General features: G+C 35.3%; 1 protein-coding gene across 1 annotated transcript in view; it reads right to left on the bottom strand.

Moving 5' to 3' along the window:
• The window catches only part of LOC149549620 (HEAT/U-box domain-containing protein), an 81768-nt gene extending 58553 nt beyond the window's left edge, over positions 1 to 23215 (bottom strand). Inside the window, exons 1-3 of the mRNA XM_089792936.1 lie at positions 23009 to 23215; positions 20660 to 20768; positions 9539 to 9601 (exon numbers count right to left, since the gene is read on the bottom strand). Of these exons, the coding sequence (XP_089649062.1) occupies positions 9539 to 9601; positions 20660 to 20768; positions 23009 to 23064 (228 nt within the window). The 5' untranslated portion in view covers positions 23065 to 23215. The remainder of the gene's footprint in view (positions 1 to 9538; positions 9602 to 20659; positions 20769 to 23008) is intronic.
• Positions 23216 to 23535: the final 320 nt, after the last annotated feature.

The following is a 23535-nucleotide window of genomic DNA, read 5'->3' as shown; positions in this document are numbered from 1 at the left end:
CATTCACATACTTAACATCACTTCTTCATCTCATCTTCATACTTTGTCTTCCACTTCTCTATCCAACATCACATCCTTTAGATGATTGCAACTTACATGAATTAGTGCAGTTAATTAGTTTGACATCAATGACAATATAACAACTGATCTAACTCTTCTACATACACTTTGTAGCTCGGTTCTGACCTTGTTCTTCATTAGCATCACTTCTATCCAACTCACTTTTCCTTTCATCAACATCAATTGTGTCCAACACCTTTTAGAAGGTTTTAGATTTCTTCCACTCTAACTTGGACATTCTACTTGTTCTTTTATGTGCTTTAGTAATTTTTCATAAGCAGGGCTCTATATCGCAATAGATGTTTTATTAGGTTGCCTGGGATACACTCAACTTTAACCTCTATTATGCTAAATGTTGGGCCACATGGTAGAATGAGGACTTCATATTTTCTATCAAGTTTAATTCTTAAAACAGGGTGGATAAATTAGGCAAAGGTGGCATGCCTACTGAGGTGTTTTCGTAATAAAGTAAATGTAGTGAACCACTTGGACGCACCCCCCAAATCCCATGTTTTCAAGATGTCAGAGACGTTGGGACGTCTTTGGAGATGCCTAGCAGTTCCTCAAGTTTCTCAGGGACATTGGGAAGTCTCTCGTCTTAAGGGTATCAAAAAGTTCATTTTTATCGTTTTTCTTGATTTTACTATCTTAGAACAAACCCAAAAAGCACTAGGCCCCAAAAATATTCTATTGCCATTACAAAGCACTAAAAAATCCTCTCTTTTACTCAAATTTAGTGTTTTGATTTTTCCACAGTTAGGTGAAGAGGAGAGAAGAGTGAGTGAAGGAGTACGTTGTGAACCCTTCATTTTGTTTTAGAAATTTTTCATAAGCAGGCCTCTATATTAATGTAGATGTTCTATTTAATTCCCGACTATACACCCTGCTTTAACCTCTATTATGCTAAATGTGTGGCCAAGTAGTAGTATGAGGACTTCATCTTTTCTATGAAGTTAAATTTCTAAAACAGTGTGGATACATTAGGCAAAGGTGGCATGTTTGATGGATGTTTTCCTAATAAAATAGATGCACTGAACCTCTTGGATGCATTGGTTTAAAGCATCCGATTGACTACTTTCTTTGGATTCATAAAGGCAATGTGAATTCGTAAATCCTAGATTGAGCATGCTTATGTTTGTTTAATCTTTTTTGTATTTTGATTTAGTCAGTTTTCAGTATGCATGCATGTGAGTCAATGTTGCATTTTTTTGTAATGAGTAAAATATTAATTGAAGGTTAATTATAAAGATTAAATAATTAAACCTTCTATAATGTCATAATATTAATATATGGTTATTTATTTAATAGATATTAATTGAGTAGCTATATTTATTAGTTAATTTAATCATAAAATATGAAAATATTAATTGAAGATCTAGTTAATATAAATAAATAAATAAAGATATTAACTGTGCAAATTAGTAATTAATTACTTTAACATTGTTTTTATTTTCAAAAGTTGCATGTTTGAATTCATGCACAAATATTTATAAATCAAAATTGAACTTTAGTTAAATGTTCAATTGAGTAACTAAAGTTGAGTTGGAAATTAATAATAGAATGAGCAATATCTTTCTATAATTTAACCAATCATAAATCTTAAATTCTATTGATTTTAAAGTTGAGTTTAATTATATTTTTAGGGTTTTGTCTGATCCAAATCTTAGGTTTTGGATTCTTTTTTAATTAGTTGAGATTGTCAGTTTAGGGGTTGGTCACCTTTAGGTTGGAAGGATTTCTCTAAATTTGGGAGACAAGTTACAGGTTTTGTCTAGATTGTTGAAGTTAAAGAATTAGTTTAAAGCTAGAGTATTTTGGAAATCTCCAATTTAGCCTTTGTTGTCTCATATCAGCCAATGGAATTGAGGTAGGGTTTGAAACCTCTAGTAATCTTTCCTTTTCAAAAGATTGTCTTCCTCGTGTCTACTAGGTTGTGCATGAATTGGTCCTATTGGATTATAAATTGGTCCTATTGTAAATTGTAGGAAAAAAAGAATACATTTGGTATTTTTCCACGTGTTTCGAGAAATTGAGGAGAAGAAATATTACAATAATAGATAATCCTCCATTATTAGTTAATGGTAATCTATTGTAAATATCTAGTTAGCTTTCTCAGTTCGAATAGAATGTTTCTATTCTTTACGATCGTTTCCTAAGGAAACATTGTTTTATTCTTTTGTATATAATGACCTTTCGGTCTCTGTTAATAACAAGTATTTACCAATTACTTCGTAATATGGTATTAGAGCCAATACTTTAAAAAAAATCGACAAAATTTATAATTTCTTTTTTGAAATTATTTGTTTAAATTTTTTCAAAATCATTTTCAATCAATTTCTCTACAACCCACCTAGGGTTTGTACCTTGAGAAATTCGAATGAAAATCAAACCTCAATCTGGAGCTAAGGTTTGAACCCTCTATGAAAAATCATGTGTTTTGTTCTCTGCCAATCCACTAGAAAAATCGCGATTTCCATCAACTACTGGTCGTTTTTCCTGCTAGTGTTTTCAAACCACTTTTTCTCGTCTCTGCTCACCGTTTTTCACAGCCGTGTTTTTGTTCAAATCCCCACTTCTAGAGCAGCTCGGATTTGGGTGTTTTTTCTGTGTTTGGAACAAACAAACATCTGCAAATCAATTTTTGGTTTGGCTGCCGTTTTCAAACACCAAAGCCAAAAACAACCAGAGACAATCTGCTATTTACCAAATATTGTCATTTTTTTGGCCTGCAAACACCATTTTTCTGCTATTTTCCCCCATGGTTGCCACCCTGCTTTTTTGCTTGAAACCCTAGATTTTGGCCTCAAAAATTTTTTCTAATAACAGATTCTTGATGGGTTTTTCAAGAGCTCAATTGGGTTGTCATTCGTTTTTTCTGGGTGCCTCAATTTTTGTCTCAATTTTTGAACTAGAAGATTCAGAAAACGACAACATATTCCTTGGTTTTTCAAGCTCTCTTCTAGGTCACTCTCCAAATTTTGTGGGTCTTCCAGTTTTTTGCCTCGAATAACATGCCATGGCATCTCTAACAAACATTCTACTCAAGCACAAGTCCAAATTTAATGGTCGAAATTACAGCACTTGGAAGTAGCGGATCATCGCAATTTTTGAATATCGGAACACCGATCAACTTGTTATGGGAGTTACGAAGCGTCCGACTACTCCTGGACCTAATCAAGATACATGGGATCTGAATAATCGAGAGGCGGTGATGCTTCTCAAATTATCCGTGGCTGATGATCAACTTTCTCAGATTCCATCTGGCAAGACAACTGTCAAGATCTGGACACATCTCAAAGGTCTTCATGAGACTTTTGACAAAAGAAGAGCTTTCTTTCTGAAGATCACCCTATTTTCTACTATCATGGATGAGCGAACCTCACTCCGAGCACACCTGAATAGGATTCAGGAAATCCCTAATCAGTTGCTTGCCATCGGTCGCAAGATGGAGGAAGACAATATTATGGTTATCACTCTTCAGAGTTTACCAAAGTCCTAAGAGCATTTTATCGAAACTCTCAACATCACGTCTTTTGGTGTTGATTTGAAGTTCACTGATCTTTGCACACTTTTGCTTCAGCAAGATCGGTGGAAACAACAGTTTAGTAGCACCTCCACCTCCACCTCCACAGAGCAAGCCTTTGATGCAAAATCCTTTCAAAAAGATAAAGGCAAGTTTCAGCAGCCATCTTAGCAAAAGTCTTCTACTCTAGCATCAGATGGTTCCCGAAAGAAGAACATTCAATGCAACTATTGCCACAAGTTTGGAAATATGAAGGTTGAATGTCAGAAACGCTTAGGTGCACAATCTAAGCAATCAAGTTCGCAGCCCAAAGCAAACAGTGCAGAGCACTCTGCACATACGAAGTCTTCCTTTTACGCCTTCATGGCTAAAAGACCTACAAATCATGTGAAGTCGTCTACCTGGTACATTGATTCAGGTGTCTCTTGTCATTTCACTCACCGCAGAGACTAATTTACTGACTACTGGCCTTATTCAAACTATTATTTTTGGTAGCGGAGAAGAGTACACGATTGTCGAAAAAGGAAACATTCAGATTCAATTTGCTAGGAGGAATCTCATTTTCCTCGATGTGTACTAGGTTCCAGGGATGGAACTAAATCTACTCTCAGTCAGTCAGCTACTGTGACATTTTCCACACTTGGATGTCACCTTCAATTCACATCAATGCACCATCACTAATTGGGCGACTCAATCTACAGTTGCAGTGGGTCTTGAGGATCATAGTCTTTTCAGACTTACTGATTCTGGTGATTCTCGGAACTTAGCTATGGCTGCTCGACAGTCTTCTGTTAGCACACTTTGGCATCAACGATATGGGCACTTAAATGTGCATTATTTCTCACAGCTTGCTCGGGATGAGCTTGTTATTGGATTGCCAAAGATTCGGACTCAACAGCTTGGAGTTTGTGATGCATGTCAGGCTAGGAAGCAACATCGCACACCTTTCACTAGTGGCGATTCATGGCACACTTCTCAAGTACTTCAGTTTGTTCATGCCGATATCTACGGCCCTATGGCCATTGCTTCTGTTCTTGGGTCCAGGTATTTTCTGTTGTTGATGATTTCATTAGAAAAATGTGGGTGTATTTCATTAAAAAGAAATCAGATGCATTTCCTGTATTTTAGAAGTTTAAACCTTTAGTTGAAAAAGAGTTTGGGATATCTATTATTACTATTAGATCAGACAATAGGGGGAATTTTGTTCTAATGTTTTCTCTAGCTTCTTGGATACACATGGCATCAAACGCCAGTTAACCACACGCCACAATAGAACAGTGTAGTTGAACGTTGAAACTGGACAATCACCGAGATGGTTCAATCCATGTTCGAACACAGACATGTTCCGAAGAAGTTTTGGGCAGAAGCAGTTAAAATTGCAATTTTTCCGTTAAACCGGTCACCCACGATAGCACGCAAAGGTAAAACTCTGGAAGAGGCCTAGTCAAGTTAGTCACCTGAAGGTCTTTGGCTTCCTTGCTTTTGTTTGGATCCCTAATGCATCACACACCAAGTTGGATGCCAAGAGTCAGAAACTCATGCTTGGTAGATATAGCAGTCTTCACAAAGCCTACCACCTGATCAATGTTGAGACATCTCGTCTCATCTACAGTCATAATGTAGTTTTTGATGAGCAAAGAGGACCATTCATGCCTGTTTCTCATGTTCCCAATCCAGCAGACCAGCCTATGAAGGCTCATGATTTGGGAGTTCGGCTTCCATAGGTCCACCTGATGGGAGGGTTCCAATAGCTCCTGCAGCTTCAATTATACCAGTGCATACACCTCCAGCTTCTCTTGCAGGATCACCTCGATTGGTAGATGCTTCGCCTAAGTTTGATTCAGATTCTTCTGATGAGGGACCTAATCACCAAGCATTTCCTAATACTAATGTTGGTCATTCTCCTCTCCGGCCTAAGTGGTGGGCTAAGATACTTGCTGATCTTCGTGATACTAAGCTCATTGATGGGAGAACTGCTCGAAAAAAGAGCAAACCTACAGAGTCTGTTAACTTTTCTCTTATGGCCAACATTCACAGTGTGTTTGAACATCAAACATATTCCGAGGCTAAAGGAATTCCAAAGTGGGAACAAGCCATGACATCTGAACACTAGAGCCTGCTGAAGAATAACACATGGGTCCTTTCTGATCTTCCACCAAGTAAGAAACCCATTGGCCACAAATGGGTTTACAAAATCAAATACAAATCGGATGGTACTTTGATAAGTAAAAAGTTCGTTTAGTTGCAAAGGGCTTTTGTCAATGTCAAGGCATTGATTATGAGGAGACCTTTGCTCCTACTGCAAAGATGAGTACCATCAGATTAGTCCTAGCCATGGCAGCACAATTTGGCTGGGAAGTCCATTAGATGGACATCAAGAGTGCTTTCCTGAATGGTGATCTCCATAAAGAGGTCTACATGACGCAACCTCCTGGTTTCAAGGTTGCTGGCAAAGACCATCAAGTTCTTAGATTGGTAAAAGCTCTCTATGGCTTGAAGCAGGCCCCTCGAGCATGGTACATAAAAATTGATAAGTACCTCAATGATCAAGGCTTCAAGAAGAGTTTTTCACACTCAAATCTGTACATGAAGACTACTGACAATGAAATCATCCTTCTGGTTATTTATGTGGATGATTTGATCATCACTGGCAATTCAACATCAAATAGAATTTATGCCAGTCTTTTGATATAATTGACTTTGAGCTCATGCATTATTGCCTAGGTGTTGAGGTTTGGCAACAGTCTTCTAGTATATTCATCTCTTAGTCCAAATATGTCAGAGCCTTGTTAGACAAATTTCGTATGCAGGATTGCAAACCTGCATCTACACCTATGCAGAAAGGTCTCAAGTTATCCGCAAAGTCTAATTCTCCTTCTGTTAATGATAATACATACAGGCAACTAGTAGGCAGCCTCATCTACCTCTCTGCTACTAGGCCAAATATCAGCTTCGCAGTCAACTATATCTCACGCTTTATGACAGCTCCAAAGGTTGATCATTGGATGACAGTAAAGCGTGTGCTTTGTTATGTGAAAGGCACTTCTGATTATGGACTTCTGTACTCTCGAAGTTCTAATCCTAAACTCAGTGGGTTCACCGATTCAAATTGGGTAGGCTTTGTTGATGATAAAAAATCAACTTTTGGATATGTGTTCATTTTGGGATCTGGTGCAGTCACATGGACTCGTAAGAAGCAACAAACATTTTCTCTCTCCTCTACAGAGGCTAAATATAGAGGGACTATTAAGGCAAGATGTGAAGATGTTTGGCTTCGCCAGATGCTCGTGGATATGCAAATGTCACCAGCAAGACCGACTACTCTGTTTGTTGATAACAAAGGCGTTATCAAGTTAGCCCAAAATCCAGTCATCCATGAACGAACCATGCATGTGGATGATCATTGTCACTACATATGCTAGCTAGTTGAAGACGGGACAATAGCCTTGCTGTATGTTTCTACCACGGATCAGACTGCAGACATTCTCACCAAGCCTCTTGGTGTTCTAGATAGATTAACCATTAAGGGAGGGTATTACGATAATAGATAATCGTCTATTATTAGTTAATGGTAATCTATTATAAATATCTAGTTAGCTTTAGTTAGTTGTAGCTTTTTTAGCTTTTTCAGCTAGAATAGAATGTTTCTATTCTTTACGATCATTTCCTAAAGAAACATCGTTTTATTCTTTTGTATATAATGACCTTTCGGTCGCTGTTAATAACAAGCAAGTATTTACCAATTACTTCATAATAAGAAATTGTTAGATAACTTGTGTTAAAAATTCTAGTAAAAACCTAGATCTTGAAACCTTAGAATTCATTTTAGGTAAAATTATGTTTAAATAAGAGCTATTATAACCCTATGTTGCTCTTCAAAAAAAAATTACAAACAAACAATTAGGAGTTGTGAAAATTCAACGAGCTACGGTTTGCATAAAAATCTAGGTTAAAAAGTCTTTGAGATAAACCAAATTGAAAATCACAAATTAATTGAATAATACTATACAAATTAGAAATTGAAATTCAATATTTGGAGAGGATAAGTTACCACATATATATATAATAAATGTGCATGCTCTCTTTGCATAAATATATGTACATAGAAGAAAAGAAATTTTATATATACAAATATAGAAAAGAAATTATATATTTATATATACTTAATTTTAAAAAAAGGGAACGAAATTATTAATGAAAAAATCATTCTATATGTAATTAATTGCAAAATTAAATAAATATCATTTATATATTTGAAAAGTTATTTATTTACTGAATTAAGAATTATTATTTTTTAAATGTGAGTAAAAAATTATTATTATTATTTATTTCAAAAAGAATACTATAAATAAAAACAATTATATATATATATATATATAAAGTAACATATAATGTTGGGTGTCACACCTCATGGGCACCGCCAGAAAGAAGAGGATTTTCCTCTTAATTACGTACCCCCATTAAACATTAGTAATTATTTGTTTTTATTTTGAATTAAAACTTATTTAAATTAAATGTTTTTTAATTAATTTTATTTATTGTTGATATTAAATTTATAAATTAAGTTATTTAATTTATGAAATTAATTTATTTAGCTTATTCAAAATTAGTTTAATTTAATATTAGTTTATTAAAAAGTTGAATATATATATGAAAACTAATTAATATTAAATTATTTTTAATATGATGTTATAATTTAGTATTTAAATTGATATCTTGAGATAGAACTAATTCTAATTAATTTATAATATAAAGACTAAAAAAATTATAAGGTTGACTTAAAGTTATATTTGACTTCATTAATTAAGCCGAGAGGCTTTCTACAGTGGCAGCAATCTTCAATGTAAACATTTTCCATTTTGAAAAAAAGTTGACGTTCATTTACATATCAGAAAAATAAAATAAAAATAGACTAAATATAATTATAATTAAAATTGTGAAAATTAGAGAGAGGAAACGGAAGGAAAAATGAGGCAGATCAAGAGTCTCGAATCATTTCCTCATGCCTCTTAGACTCACATATATATGCGATGATGAAAATTATGGTGAAAATTATGGGATTATGAAAATAGGCACCTCGAGAAAGATATCTCTCGGCTTATTTTATATATATAAAATATATATAAGCTAGTTGTCTAAATTAGTTAGAACTACTTTTAATGGGAATTTTACCATTAACAACAAACATCTACGTTAATGTATTCGTCTGTATTGGGGTTTTAATTTGATTACGTAATGCCCTGGGTGGGATTTTAGTCTTGAGAATTAAAAGTATTTATGATTTGAATATACCTTTTACTATTTGGGTCATATTGTGGAAGTTCATAACCTGTCGTGTATTTATGGTTTTGGGTGTATATGTGATGTCATGTCATGTTGTTGAATCTCGATCATTATTTTATTTAAACACAATAGGTGGCAACACAGTGGCAATGGTATAGTAGCTATCTTACTATTTTGGCCACCACATAGAGCTGTCAAAAATAGTGTTGGAACACCAAAATCCAAACAGAGCCCATGTTATATGATATATCTTCAAAAATAATTACTTTTCAGTTTGCATCACTCATTAGCAAATGATAAGTGAAAACAAACTTGTGCTTATTACACTTCTGGCTAACAATTTTTTATTCATAACATCTCATAAATAATAAGCCCTAGCTTAAGCATGGATTACAAAACTGAGATCAACTTCTAAAACATTGCTGAAATAGCTGAATATCCAATCAAAATTACTCAGTGTGCATCAAGCATATGAGTTCTGTACTAAACCTATCTCGAACTTTCAACTAATAGTTCGTAAAATGGCTCAAAATGTACGATGATACCCATCATGATGTTGTATGACAGAGGTCCGCTCAGTAGTTAAAAATTCATGTTAAATAAATATCCACATGGCACTTATGACTGTAATTAATATATATTTTCATTCATCAATACAAACAAAAAGCATACCTTTGTAACAGGGTCCTTCTTACTGAGCCTGCGCAAATGCTGGGCAACTTCACCATCAACATCCTAAGCATTCACAAGGGAGGAAATCCATCAGAAAAAGAAGTGCAGTAAAATTTAATCCACCTACATCACTCAAAAGCAACAAAAACACTTTCTTATATACCTATGTTTCAAGACATAAAGCTTTTGAAAAACTCTCAGGATGTACAATAAGCAAGCTACCTTCAGTATCTTGGTTCTTGTAGTAATTTTCCCATTGCATCTAACCAAACATTAGGGTAATCACTGGAAAGGAAACCAATTTCTCCAACCATCTGGACATGCATGACCAACTAAACCAGTATTCTAGGATGTGCCCATATACCAAGTCACAGGATTCGCCGAATTTCATCCTTTTGATTCGAATTTCAGCAAATTTTAACTCTTTCCAAATGTCATCCAAATTTTATGAATTTTAATATAATACTGTAATTTAATATAATATTATTTAATTTTAAACTAATATTGAGTTATTTAGTTAAACTATTTTAACAATTTTGTGGACATATTAATAATATTTAAAAATTATAAATATATATAACTAAAATTTAATGTCCAATTTTTTTTCCGAACTTTTACCCTTGCCAGATTTCATTTAAATTTTATGATCGACGAACTTGAATTTGAATTCGAACCTTGTGACTTAGCCCATATATATGTGAGCAGTGTATTGAAAATTTGCATCCTGCAAGTTGTCCCTATTTGGGCTGGACAAAAGAGCTTTAAACTTTTTTTATCAGATGGAACTGCTAATTCGCATAAGCTAAGTCTTCTTGTACACCAAAATGTAATGTTTCCATACTAGTGGTAATGGACCAATGTAGATAAACCTATGAGATTCAAAAAGTGTTAATGTTGTAGCTTCAATCAGATTGATTCGATCATTAGATACATTGTTGTTGGTAAATCATCATTTAGACAAATACTCTTACATCAACTTATAAATATATATGTGGTTATATATATATATATATATATATATATATATATATATATATATATATATATATATATATATATATATATATATATATAATTGTTAATATATTATTATTATCTAATGATGATTAACCATAGAGACATGTCTCTTCATGGGACATGTCTCCTCCTCTCATATTTATAAGTCATTCTAATCTGCATTTGGAACACACCAATACCATGGCAGTGTTATTACATTTGCAGAAGCGATCCTAGTTACTCAACATGGTATCAAAGCCAAACTGCAAATGTAGAAAAATAAGAATAAAATGGCATACTGACTAGATGAGTGATGTAAAATACTCAAACCTTGGACATATTTCCACCACAATAACAACTAAATCATCCATCAAACCCGATATATTCAGTTATCACCTTCTACTCTTCATGACAGAGAAAACAAAAGGGAACACATAAAACTTCAGAAAAATACATTTCCATTAAATTCAAATCTGAATACACATGTGATTCAAATGACTGCAACTAAGAATGGCTCTCTGGTTCGAAACCAGAGAGCCCAAATATTTTCCTAACTTTCACTATATTTCACAACTGCTTCTAATCGACCTCCCCTTTGATTACAAAAGATGCCTATTTAAAGACTATCTTGGCGGTTACAAACCGTTCCCCTATCTTATGTCTATTCATGATTTCAGTTACAAATATCATACCATTCCTTGTCGAATACATTACAATAAAAATAATAAATCACCATGTCATGACCCGATTTCACTATATGAAATTTGATGGTGGAGGTGATGCTCCTGCATCATACTCCCGAGCTTCAAACCTTTCCATGTTCTTATGGAAATGCATTGATGAAAATCTGCACCTCTTCACCATCAATGCTTTAATGCCTCCTTCGCTTTCTTTATCTCTTCTAACTGACTCCTATCAATGGAGTTATGCTAGTCGCCTCCAATGGTGCCTTAGCCATTGCACAATCCACTCGTCCATGCCGCATGACAACCTCTTGTCCCTCACCTAGGAGTCCCATCGTGCCTCTCTCCCATCTGTTGGCGACACACAAAGGACCATCCTCTCTGGCCCTGGATCATCTCCTACGATCCTTTGGTAGACCTCTCCTGTCCACCCATTGCAGCTGAGCGAACCAGAACCATTCTGCAACCACAAACCTCAAAACAAGAATCCAAAACAACCCAACACTGCCTAGTGTAGATTCTATCCATCTACACGCTCAGAATCTTCTGAGCTCTGATACCAATATGATGTAAAACACTCAAACCTTGGACATATTTCCACCACAATAACAACTGAATCATCCATCAAACCCGATATATTCATTTATCACCGTTCTACTCTTCATGACAGAGAAAACAAAAGGGAACACATAAAACTTCAAAAAAATACATTTCTATTAAATTCAAATCTGAATACACGTGATTCAAATGACTGCAACTAAGAATGGCTCTCTGGTTCGAAACCAGAGAGCCCAAATATTTTCCTAACTTTCACTATACTCCGCAATTGCTTCTAATCGACCTCCCCTTTGATTACAAAAGATGCCTATTTAAAGTCTATCTTAGCGGTTACAAACTGTTCCCCTATCTTATGTCTATTCATGATTTCAATTACAAATATCATACCATTCCTTGTCGAATACATTACAATAAAAATAATAAATCACCATGTCTTGACCCGATTTCACTATATGAAATTTGATGGTGGAGGTGATGCTCCTGCATCAATGAGTGAAAAGGCAGGGAGGGCTGTTAGCATTTTGTAACTTCCGCATACAAATACAAACATCTTGATTCAATATATATAAGAATATAATAAGCAAATGCAATGGAGAGCAATCCAATGTAAGGGAAGGGAATTACGAAGGAGTAGAAAAGATGATGTATTAAATAACAGAACAATGGAGGAGAGATTAACTCACTTTGTATTAAGAGGAATCGAATCAAATCAATATTTCACTGAATCAATCTTTCAAGCACTAAAGAATGTAACCAATCAATCATTAACAAAATTAGAGAACAGCAGACGTTAAAGAGTGGACTATTGGCAAGCGAAATTGAAATGGTGAAGAAGTGTGATTGAACTTCAGGCCACAGTACAAATTAAGATTGTGATGGTGATATGCAAAGGACACCCATGTAAAGAGGCGTGAAACACAAAGCTGGGGAAGATGGGTTTTTGAGATAAAGAGAGGCCGAAAAGAAGTCATGTTCGGATATGGAGTCAATTTTCCAATATCGGAAGTGAATAAAGCCATCTATGATTAAGCTCGATAATTCCTATATCTTATATGATATGTGTTAAGGGGTACATGCCATTCAATAGAATACAACTTAGATATTTAATTGAATAGACAAGTATTACCAATCTGAAGCAAGAAGAATTTTTAGGCAACTCATTACGAAAGGAAGATAAGACCTTATAAAGGAGACAATCCATAATTTATTACATTTGCAGAAGTGATCCTAGTTACTCAACATGGTATCAGAGCTCTTGTGCAAATTGGAAATGACAAATATCATATGCAAATCGAGCAAAATGGAAATGACCATTGCTTCTATTGCAACCTATATTTAAGAATTGCACCAAAATGATAGTACGGCATCTGATTGGATGCCTTAAATGGAGTAGAGTTCACTAATATTCTAAAGAAGATATCAAGAGAAACATTTCACCTTTGATCAAACATCATGTAACGTTGGGTATGGCCTAGGCAAGACAAGTTGGTGAGAATGACCTTGACGGCTAAAGATAGGGTCAGTACCGTGAAGACGTTTTAGTCTACAATGATAAATGATATGATTAAAATCACTCAATTCTTAGTGTTACCACAATTGTCGAGCAAGAAACATCGAACTACTAAATGGATGCAATGATTATGAAGGGACAAAGGATGTCTCCCATATGGAAACACTCTTCAATTTGAGAATATGGATAAAAAGAAGATGCAAATAATAATAAAGGTGAAAGGATATAAACAAACATGCCAAAGGAATTAGAATTAAATTAGATATGATGAATATATGATCTGCGAGCAATGAATACAAGGTCAGATATGTCTATCCTTATTTGAAATTGCCCTGACTAATAAAGACACAAAATGTGGATCTAGACTTGGCTATTCAAATAGAGTGCTTGGAACATGGCACTGATATAAGTGAAGATAACTTTTGATAAATGTTGTGTTATAATATAATGCCGAAAACCAAAATAAAGGTTCATTTAGTGGAGGGAAATTACAATAACTTGAGGATGGGTGATCTTTAGGCTAAGTTTCATGTAAAGGTTTAATCGTCCTATTGACCATGGAGATTTGACATCTTTGAGGGTATATTAACCTGAGAAGCTGGCAAATCTTAAATTCTTGTGAGATACTTGTTCAAATACAAAGTTGTCAAGGAAGACTCTCTACACTAATTCTTATGAGGACCAGGCAAAATCCAATTGAAGGGTCTGTTGCTAAAGGGGATGAAATACTGTTTGAAGCACATTATCTTTTGACTACAAGAGATGGAAGGAAATAGATGTCAAGAACGTACAAGAAGACAATGGAATTAAATTTGGAATAGGATAATTAGATGTGATATATCTTGCTGAGAGAAAAGAATTTATATCTGCAAATACTTTAGACTGATTGGGTAATTGAGGAATTTGATGGTCACTTCATACATAGAGGTTGATGAATAACAAAGTTAGAGGTAGATATAATTCATGAATGATAGTCAAATGGAATGAGTGGGAATTTTACTTTGTGGGGGGGAATATTAGTCAATGTTTTATTCCCATTGTTTGACAAATGCTTATATGGAGACATTCTCTGATTTGTTGCACATGGACCCTCATAAGAGAAATTTGTATCAAGGATGTCGATGTGCAGATCAGTATTTATTATCCTTGAGTTTTTAATTTATCTACTCATTGTAGTCTCTCTCTTAATTGTAATTCTAAGCATAATATAAGAGTTATTTGCCTTGATCTTTTCCTTTATGTCTTAGGATGTTCTTGCAGGAAAAGAAGGTTGGTTCTTTACACATGCTACCAAATATTGTGCGGACTCAATCGTATGACAGTAGATCCAAAGAAATTTTTGATTTAGAATTCATTAGTCATTTGATGATCAGGCTGGATAAAGTGAGGTTCTTGAAGCAAATATTCGTGATGATTGAGATTATAAGTACCCTTCTGTATTAAGAGGGAATCTGACACTTCTTCAAAGGCAACGTAGGAGCTCAGAAGATTGATAATTAGAGGAAGTTTAAAAATACATGTGTATGACTATATGATTTTGATGGGCCTACTCCTATGTACATCATGAGGAAATAACGACTTATCACCAAAAAGTCACAGTTGGTTTAATGTTTGTTCTACCAACTAGGCTATGAACAACTATCAAATTCAAAGGGAGTCCGACAAGCATCCTTGGGCGAAGAGAGCCTCTAAGGGAGTAACTAGAGGACCTGACTTCCTAGGATAGTTGTTCAGAGGGAGATTTTTGCGATGTAATCCCTTGTTAATGATCTCTTTTCTATAAAAGAGAAGTTTGAAGTGAAATTCTTTGTAATGTAATCTCCTCTATGAGAGAAGTTTGAGGTGAAAATCCATGCTCCACCCTCTAGGAACAGCCATGGTGGATCCACCCTCTGACTTGGTTCATGGTGGATATCACTTGAGTTACTACATGATATTGTTGTGATTCTATTTCTCAGCCAGCAGAGGCAAGATGAATGATGATTTAACCAGGGTAGATCCCAATGAACAAGGAGGTTGGGAATTATGTTGCTATGTTCTAGGCCCCTACCCTAAAATTCTCCCTAAACAGATTATTGCTATGGATCAGGGGCACCAGTGCATGCATGCATGCAAAGGTAGATTACTAGGTAGTCCCCTACAATTCTAGGCCCCTATCTTTAGAGGCGGAGGCGAAGGCAAAAAAGAAAGTTCGTCCGGGTGGTCAGGTTATGAAACAATTGCTGCTCATTCCATTAGGAAATTGCTAAGGCTGAGGTGGTGTTGATGCAAGGGATATAAGTGGTTATGATTCTACAGGAAGTGAATTGAGTGGTTATGTCATGAAAGGTGACGATCTTTCATTTGATATATGTGTGAGGTCGTTATGGTAAGGTGTCAATATTACCAATAGCTTGACCATGTTATCATGATAGACTTCATTAAGTTGTTGTCCTCAAATGTGCCAGTAATCATGTTAACAAAATGTACATGATCAACTACATTAAATTGTTGTCCCAAAATGAGCCAGAAATCATGATATTGTGGTTGCTATGTTGTATTCTTGATCCATTGTCATGATATAGACTACATTAAACTTGTTGTCCCAGACTATGTCAGAAGGCATGACAATAATTAAATCATGATAATCTAGTCGGAAATCATGAGACCAAGATTGACTATCCGATCGACTATGTTGTGTCCCAGAATTTGCTAGAAATCAGATAGTATATATTCTCAAAGGTATATAATCGTGTATAAGTGTTTTTTATGCAAACTCGAATATGAGATTAAGAAGTTGATCATATCCTCCCTCGCTAAGAGGGAGTGTTAAAGTAATGGCTTCAGTTGGATATGATAAAATTGATATCAATATATGGAACAGGTTTACACATACATTTATGTATATGTATATGTATATACATTTACATACATATATGCATAGGTTTGATTTTCTCCACATACTGATATCACAAGCTATTTGATACTTTATGATCATACCCAGTTCTTCACTATATTTGTTGCTCTTGTGTTCTTGCTCCATTATCATGATAACAAACGTATCATGACAGAATACATTAAGTTGATGTCCCGGAGTGTGTCAAAGGTCATTATACTTGTCATAATGGAGACTTATTAAGGTGATGTCACAAAGATCATGTTGTTATCTGATTGACAACATTTAGTTGTTGTCCCGCAGTGTGTCAGAGATCAAATAACTCATATCCTTTTGAATATATAATAATATAATTGTTGGTAGGTATCATGATGTTGATGCTAGTGTTTATTATGTTTATGAGATGATCAAATCCTACCTCAAGATCATGGTACTCATCATGATGGACTACATTAAGTTGTTATTCTTGATATCATCGCTGTTATCTAATAGACTACATTCAGTTGTTGTCCCGGGGTGTCAGAGATCAAATAACACATCTTTCTAAGATATTGATTGGTAGGCATCAAGGATTTAATGTTAGTGCACATAAGAATACAGGTATGATGGATATCATATGATTGATATTTCTTGTTGAAACATACTTCGGATTATATTGAAAGATAACATCTAAGTTGATAGATATATGTTGATATCCTTAAATATGTCATTCCAAGAATATCTTATTGAGATGGTATCTCTTCATATGCTTGAGAGCATAATGTGTTCTATAACAGTCCTCCCTAGCTAAGAGGAAGTGTTAAGATTGTAGCTTCAGTTAGATTGATTCGATCATGAAATAAATTGTTGTTGGTAAATCATCAATTAGACAAATACTCTTACATCAACTTATATAACATAATACATATATAATATATATATTATATATAACATAATATATATGTATAATATATATAGTATATATATATATATATATAATTGTTAATTAATGATGGTTAACCATAAAGACATGTCTCCTCTCATATTTATAAGTCAGTCTAATTTGCAATTGGAACACATCAATACCATGGCAGTGTTATTACATTTGCAGAAGCGATCCTAGTTACTCAAGAAAAAGGTCCTCTCCGCTAAATTTGATATGGTAATTTATAAAAGAAACACGTATAGCTTATCAAGCCAAGTTCTCACATGCATACATCCAAACAACCAATCATTTGTCATTGTTTTGAAGCATACTAGTTTCATTGCCCTTTCTAAAATACAGCTGGAAATAAAACAATGACATGTAGCTCCACTTAAATGGTTACTCTTTTTAGCACATTTGTGATGGAAGAAACATGTTCTATGAAGATGTGCGGCACATTTTTATTCTTCTTTCTGATAACCCAAACTGAAACTGTTACAGAAGCATGCCAAGCAGGTTACTGTAAGTTTTCTTAAGTAAAATACAACTGAACAAATCCTTCCCAGCTTTGAACTATTCAAGCTTCAAACTTAATCATGGTAACCAATTCATCTTGTTTCATGTATTGACATACTATGACAGCTAGTGTTACAACCTAGAGTTGTCGTTGCACAAAGATCCACATGTCAATGCTCAATACAACCACTAGACTTATAGAACACAGGAGGCAGTTAAGCCATGTTACAAATCTCGAAGGGGAACGTTGGCGGTTAGTGCAACAATCCCCCCTCAGCATTACCCGAGGAGATTTGAAACTGTGACCAAGCTCTGATACCACTTGTTACAAGCTAGAGTTGTCATTGTACCAAAAGATCAACCTGTCAATGCTCGATACAGCCACTAGACTTATAGAACACAGGAGGCAATTAATCCACGTCACGAATCTCAAACGGGAATGTTGGTGGTTAGTCCAACAGGTAGACCTTAATAATATAGAAAATTGGAAAACTACACAGCACATACGATTGGTATGTTAAAAGAATTTTATGAATGATCCCAAATTTTAACTGTAATGAACTATTTGCATTTTAAGTTTACTTTTCCCCATTTATGGGTTAGGTGCTTATAAAAAAAGTTCAGGAAAAAGATCATTAGACAAAGCCACCTAGTGTATTCCTTAAAATTAACTGCGATGGTGGTACAAAGGGGGACCCTAGCTCGGCAGGGACAAGGATACGTTTTAGGCATGATCAAGGAATTTTTGTCAAAGGAGATTCGTTTTTAATGTGTGTCAAACAATGAGGCAGAATGGTTGATTGTTGTAGGTGGTCTCAACATAGCTCAAGAGCTAGGTTGTAAGAAAGTAACTGTAAAAGGTGATTCTTCAGTTGTTATTCTAAGGTTGACCAATAGAGATTGTTCCAAATGGAATGTGAAATCATATCTGGACGTAGCTGTTGTTATTTGTGATGGTTTTAAGGAGTTATTTTTTTCATTGACTGCTTCCATGAATGTAACCAAATGGCAGATTTTTTTATCATGTTGACCTAGCTCCTTTTCATGTTTGGTGGTTTATTGAAGTTTGGGAAGATTTCAAAAGAAAAGATAATTTTGGACGAGTCCCTTTGAGTCTTTCCCCTTTGTGGGGATAAGATGCTTAGGTGAGCCACAACCAGTATAGCCAAGCTATGATATCTTCCACTTATCCTTCACAAACAGTGTGCTCATCACCCGCAAATTTTCAATAATATGGTTTTCATGAATTGCAGGTTGCCTTGTGCCATAATTGTTGTGAGGCAGATATCTCCAAGAGGTAAAATATTGGTATGTGGAACTTCACTTCGAGGTCGTTTCCTCTTTGCCATCATGCAAGGTTGTTGATTCATTCAAGCTTTGCAGTTGTCTTCTGTGGTTTAATCTGGGCTCCAGTCCTAATGGCCCATAAGAGGAAAGTTCAAAACCCCATGATCTATTCCTCCACAGCATTGTTTTGTAACATCCCTTGACCTACTTTTATTTGTTTGGCTCCAAACTCTTTGAATTTAATGAAATGCCTTCTTCGACAGATGGAGCTAGAGATTCCGACAATAAGCAAGGCTATGCGCAGTTCCTACTCCCAAAGGAATCTCTTTCACCATTAGCTTTCAAGGGTGATATTTGTGAGCTAAACAAGGTAATCTCGGCAGATTATCATAATCTTATGGATTTGAGATGTTTCACTTTAATGTTACACCTTACTCTGCAGTACCTCTTGGCTACCCACTCCTATGGCATTGTAGAGGTTACTACTGCTCTTACTGTCTAGCAAATGGGATATGGCATCCCCCATTACTCCATTCATCATAAGTTGGTGTATCATGGTGTAAGCTTTCCACAACTAGCTGATTATGGTTCTCTGACTTCTACAGGCAAAAACATTTGGGTGGCATTGCTTCCTCAATCGGCTTCCTCCCCTTGAGGCAGTGGTTGACTAGATGACTGTAGCATATCAAACCTACCCTAGATCTTTTAGGTGATGAATATCTAGTTGACCCTTCTTCCTCAGACTGTTTCTGGTTGCTTATTCTCCTGCCTAATTTTGGATTCTATTTCAGCCTAGTTTTTGGTTGTTGAATTTGGCTCCATTTTCTATTATCATCTAGTATATTTGGTTCAGTTTTTCCATGGGTGAGAACCCCAACAGAATCCCTCCATAAATTATCAAAAAAACATGACAGGTTAACTTAGTAGAAACAAATGATATGTGTAGGTGGCTATGGATTATAATGTTTGCCATTAAGTTATATGGGCGTGGCACAATTTTTGTCTTTCTAGGATCCTTTCCTTGTAATTGATTGTACATCTAAGAGGTAGATATTTATAAATAATGTTAGATTGCAACTAAAACTATTAACCATATATTGTCCCTATAACTTCAGACTTTTTAAGTAAAAAAACCATAGTATACCCTGCCACACCACTCCAATAGGTCTAGTATCAAATCAAAAGCATTCATTTACCAATAGTATTGTCCACCTTATCATTTTAAAATTTCGTGCTTTACATATTCACTAGCATGCAAAACCAGTAGAGAATTTTTAAATTTTAGTAAGATGTTTTATTACCCTGCAGATTCAAGTTTATACACGCAAGAATTTCCCAAGAGAGAGATCACTCCCAACAAAAATAAAGATCCATGTTTACACGCAGGGCCTTAGAGCCTGGTGGCAAAGGAGATCAGCAGAATTGAACTGTAAAAGGTCTCACAACAACATAAAGAGCCTCACTGGAGCAACTCTAATGGTAAACACTATTTATTCACAAAACAATTCAATTGAACCCTGCTTAGTTATTGACAATGCAAAAAGTTACCAGCCCTGATCTTTAAGTCTGTCTTTAATAAACAAATAAATAAAACATTAAGCCTGGCACAAACATAACAAAAGTTCAGTAATTATTTTATATCTTTCGTAGGAAAATCCAAACTTTGGGCTTTTCAACAGGAATTGAATAAAAAATAACTAATCAGATTTCCAAATTGCTAAAGTTACTGCACTAAAGCATCACATAAGAAAAAGAAAGCTGACACGTCAAAACTAATGCAGCACGTGCTTACCAGCAGAGCATTTGACTCCTTGGTTAAGGTCGTGTCAACACGAGAACTTCCAACATAACCTCCAAATCCAACACTGGTCGCCCCTGACTGTAGGAGAGAAGCAGCAAAGCTGAAAATTTAAAACGAAAGCTTGTTAGGCTCATAGTTACTTCCCTTTATTCATCAATTCAGTTAACAACATGTGCCCACTCTTTTCTGTGCTGAATGGTCAGGGCACACCATTTGTAAATCTGGAAAAGCGCTGCAAGGATGTTGGTCTATTTATGACAAATGTGATCTATATTAAGACCATTTTATGCTTCCTATCACTACAGCATTGTATAAAACCTTAAATCAATTTAAAGGTCACTCAACTCTGATTATTTAAATGATATAGAAAACATTATGGTCTGCGAACTGCATATCATAGAATTAGTTTGAGGTTCAAACTAAACCAAATTAAAAGTCAATTGATTTTGATCATTAAAAATAAATTTCTCATAGAAAATTCTGGTGTACCTGCTGCTTACCATAGATTTCTGATAGGCACTGATGTCAAGTCAGCCTAAAAGATAGTTTGTGCTGCTAGAAGAAATATCTAAAGTTCCATTCACAGAATTCATTAAATAAAGAAAGACTATTATATTTTGCTTCAATCAGTAATATAATAGAAATTACTACCAATTAACACATAAATTCTTGGTCAAACTGAAACTTAATATGAAGTGCCTTAAGATGATCATAACGAACGGGGCCTAAATAAGGAGTTCAATTTTAGTGAAAGGTTTGCTGGGGCACAAGTTTCTCAAGGGTCAAGAACATGTCTGGGCCAAGGGAAACCGCTGCATTCATGAAGAACAATAAGGCAAAAAGTGATCATCAGGCCTTCCCAAGATTAACATAATAAAAATTCCTAAGTAAAAAATTAATGTAGTAAATTGAACAACACAACCACACAATTCATTCATATTCTCATTAAATGCTCAGACATAATATTCCCAATTTCTTCTAAGATCAAGTTGTTTACAAATCTTATCTTAAAGAATGCAATGTTCATTCTCACCCCACAAAGATTTCAATAGTCCTGGCCCTCATAGCTATTGCACATCCAAGAGCAACCAGCTATTATTCAGAACCCACATACATGCTTCACAACCACCCTAGGCAGTACAATCCCAAGTGTACCCTGGGTCGTGCCCATAGCCCACCAAATGACCTTATTCTTCCTAGAGTTATCCCCATATCTCTCATAATGTTAACACTGGAATGCTACAAAGTGTTTTTTTACTGTTACATCTTGAGTGTGTTTACAGACTGCCTATGATGCAATATGCGATTTGCTTCAACCACATTCTTAAAACCGTAAACCTTTATCACACTCGAATGAACGCCATAATCGTAAGAACGCAATCTTGCCAAATGCGTGGTGGAGGACAGGCTGCCTTATTGCAGTGGAGAGATGCTGGCTAATATATGCGGTAAACTGTATGGGTAACAAGACAACCATACCAAATGCCTGCTTGAGGACCAGGCTACCCAAATGCAGTAGGGAGACGTTGGCTAATAAATGTGATAAACTGAGGATACCAAGATTCCGGGAACAGAGAGGGCGGGGGCCCTAGCTCGGTTGGCTAAATCTTCCCTGTTGCAGGGGGTTGGTCACGGGTTCTAGTCTCCACCGTCCTCATGGTACCAGTGGGCGTGTCGCGCCAGCACTACCGGTCACGTTAAAAAGTTTACCAGGTGCACTGCAGTTTATAGGGGGGCCGTGTTGCACCGACTCCTGCAGTCTTAACAAAAAAAAAAAAAGATTCCGGGAACAGCGTAAATTTGAAAAAGAATAATGCTTTGTAATAAAATTTCAAAAAAAATCAACTTCAACAGTGTTAAAACGATAACACGCAAACTAGCATGACTATAAATCTCAGCATATTTTTAACGAAGTGAACTGAACTTTAATGGAAAATACAGGTTAAGAAGAAATGACGCCATGTTAAGTCTGTTGTTTATTCCTAATCACCCTAATTAGACCCAGAAAAACCTTCAATTCCATTTTCGTTTGTTTCTCTACACCGCAAGGTACCTAAAAGCAATATAAAATCCGAACCTTTTCTTTTCAATTTATGTTGATTGAGTGTGTGAAAACAATTTACGGTTCTTTGTCCAGGATTTTGAATAAAATGCGAAATAAAAGAAGAAGAAGAAGCAATAGTAATCTCAATGTTAATAATTCACAATACTCTTGTCGATATTCATCCTTCTAGCGTGCATTGATATGAACAATACTCTTGTCGAAATTTGACGGAGATAAAGGATTTGCATTCGTTTGTTGAAAGAGATAAATAAAAAGAGAACAAAAGTATTATTTACTTGCTGCTGGATGGACGATTTTTACTGCGAGCTCCATCGCCCTTCTGTTTGCCCATGTCCTCTGATTGATGTCTTCTTATTATTTTGCCTGGATCAGAGAAGGTTTTATTTTGGTTAGTGTTCTGCTCGATGGTCTTGTGCACCAACAGCTCGTCCGCCGCTACCCTGACTGATGCAATACGAATTGAATTTTTCTTTCGACCCTCTCCCTAGTTTAACCACGGTGCGTCTATCGTGAATGAAATAACCCGGGTTACATTTTCCATTGCGGGGTTCGACAAAATAAATTTAATATATAGGTGTAGGCAAAAGTCTGAACTATTTATTATTTGTGGAGATTAATTATTAACTAGCACTTGTACTCTAAAGGTCCAAGGATCAAGCTGATTGTAAAACCAAAACTATCCATTCTGTGCAATTCTAGCAAAGCTATAAACTTAGTCCAGATAACTCTCTCATAGTTTTGTTTCAATTCAATTAATTGAAGTTTGATGCAACAGTCTTCTCCTATTCACCAAACTATTTCT

The sequence above is a fragment of the Cupressus sempervirens genome, chromosome 7, assembly GCF_028749045.1.
Source record: "Cupressus sempervirens isolate cs-2001-9-10 chromosome 7, ASM2874904v1, whole genome shotgun sequence".
Classification (NCBI taxonomy): Eukaryota; Viridiplantae; Streptophyta; class Pinopsida; order Cupressales; family Cupressaceae; genus Cupressus; species Cupressus sempervirens.
This window is presented reverse-complemented; position numbering and strand designations above follow the sequence as displayed.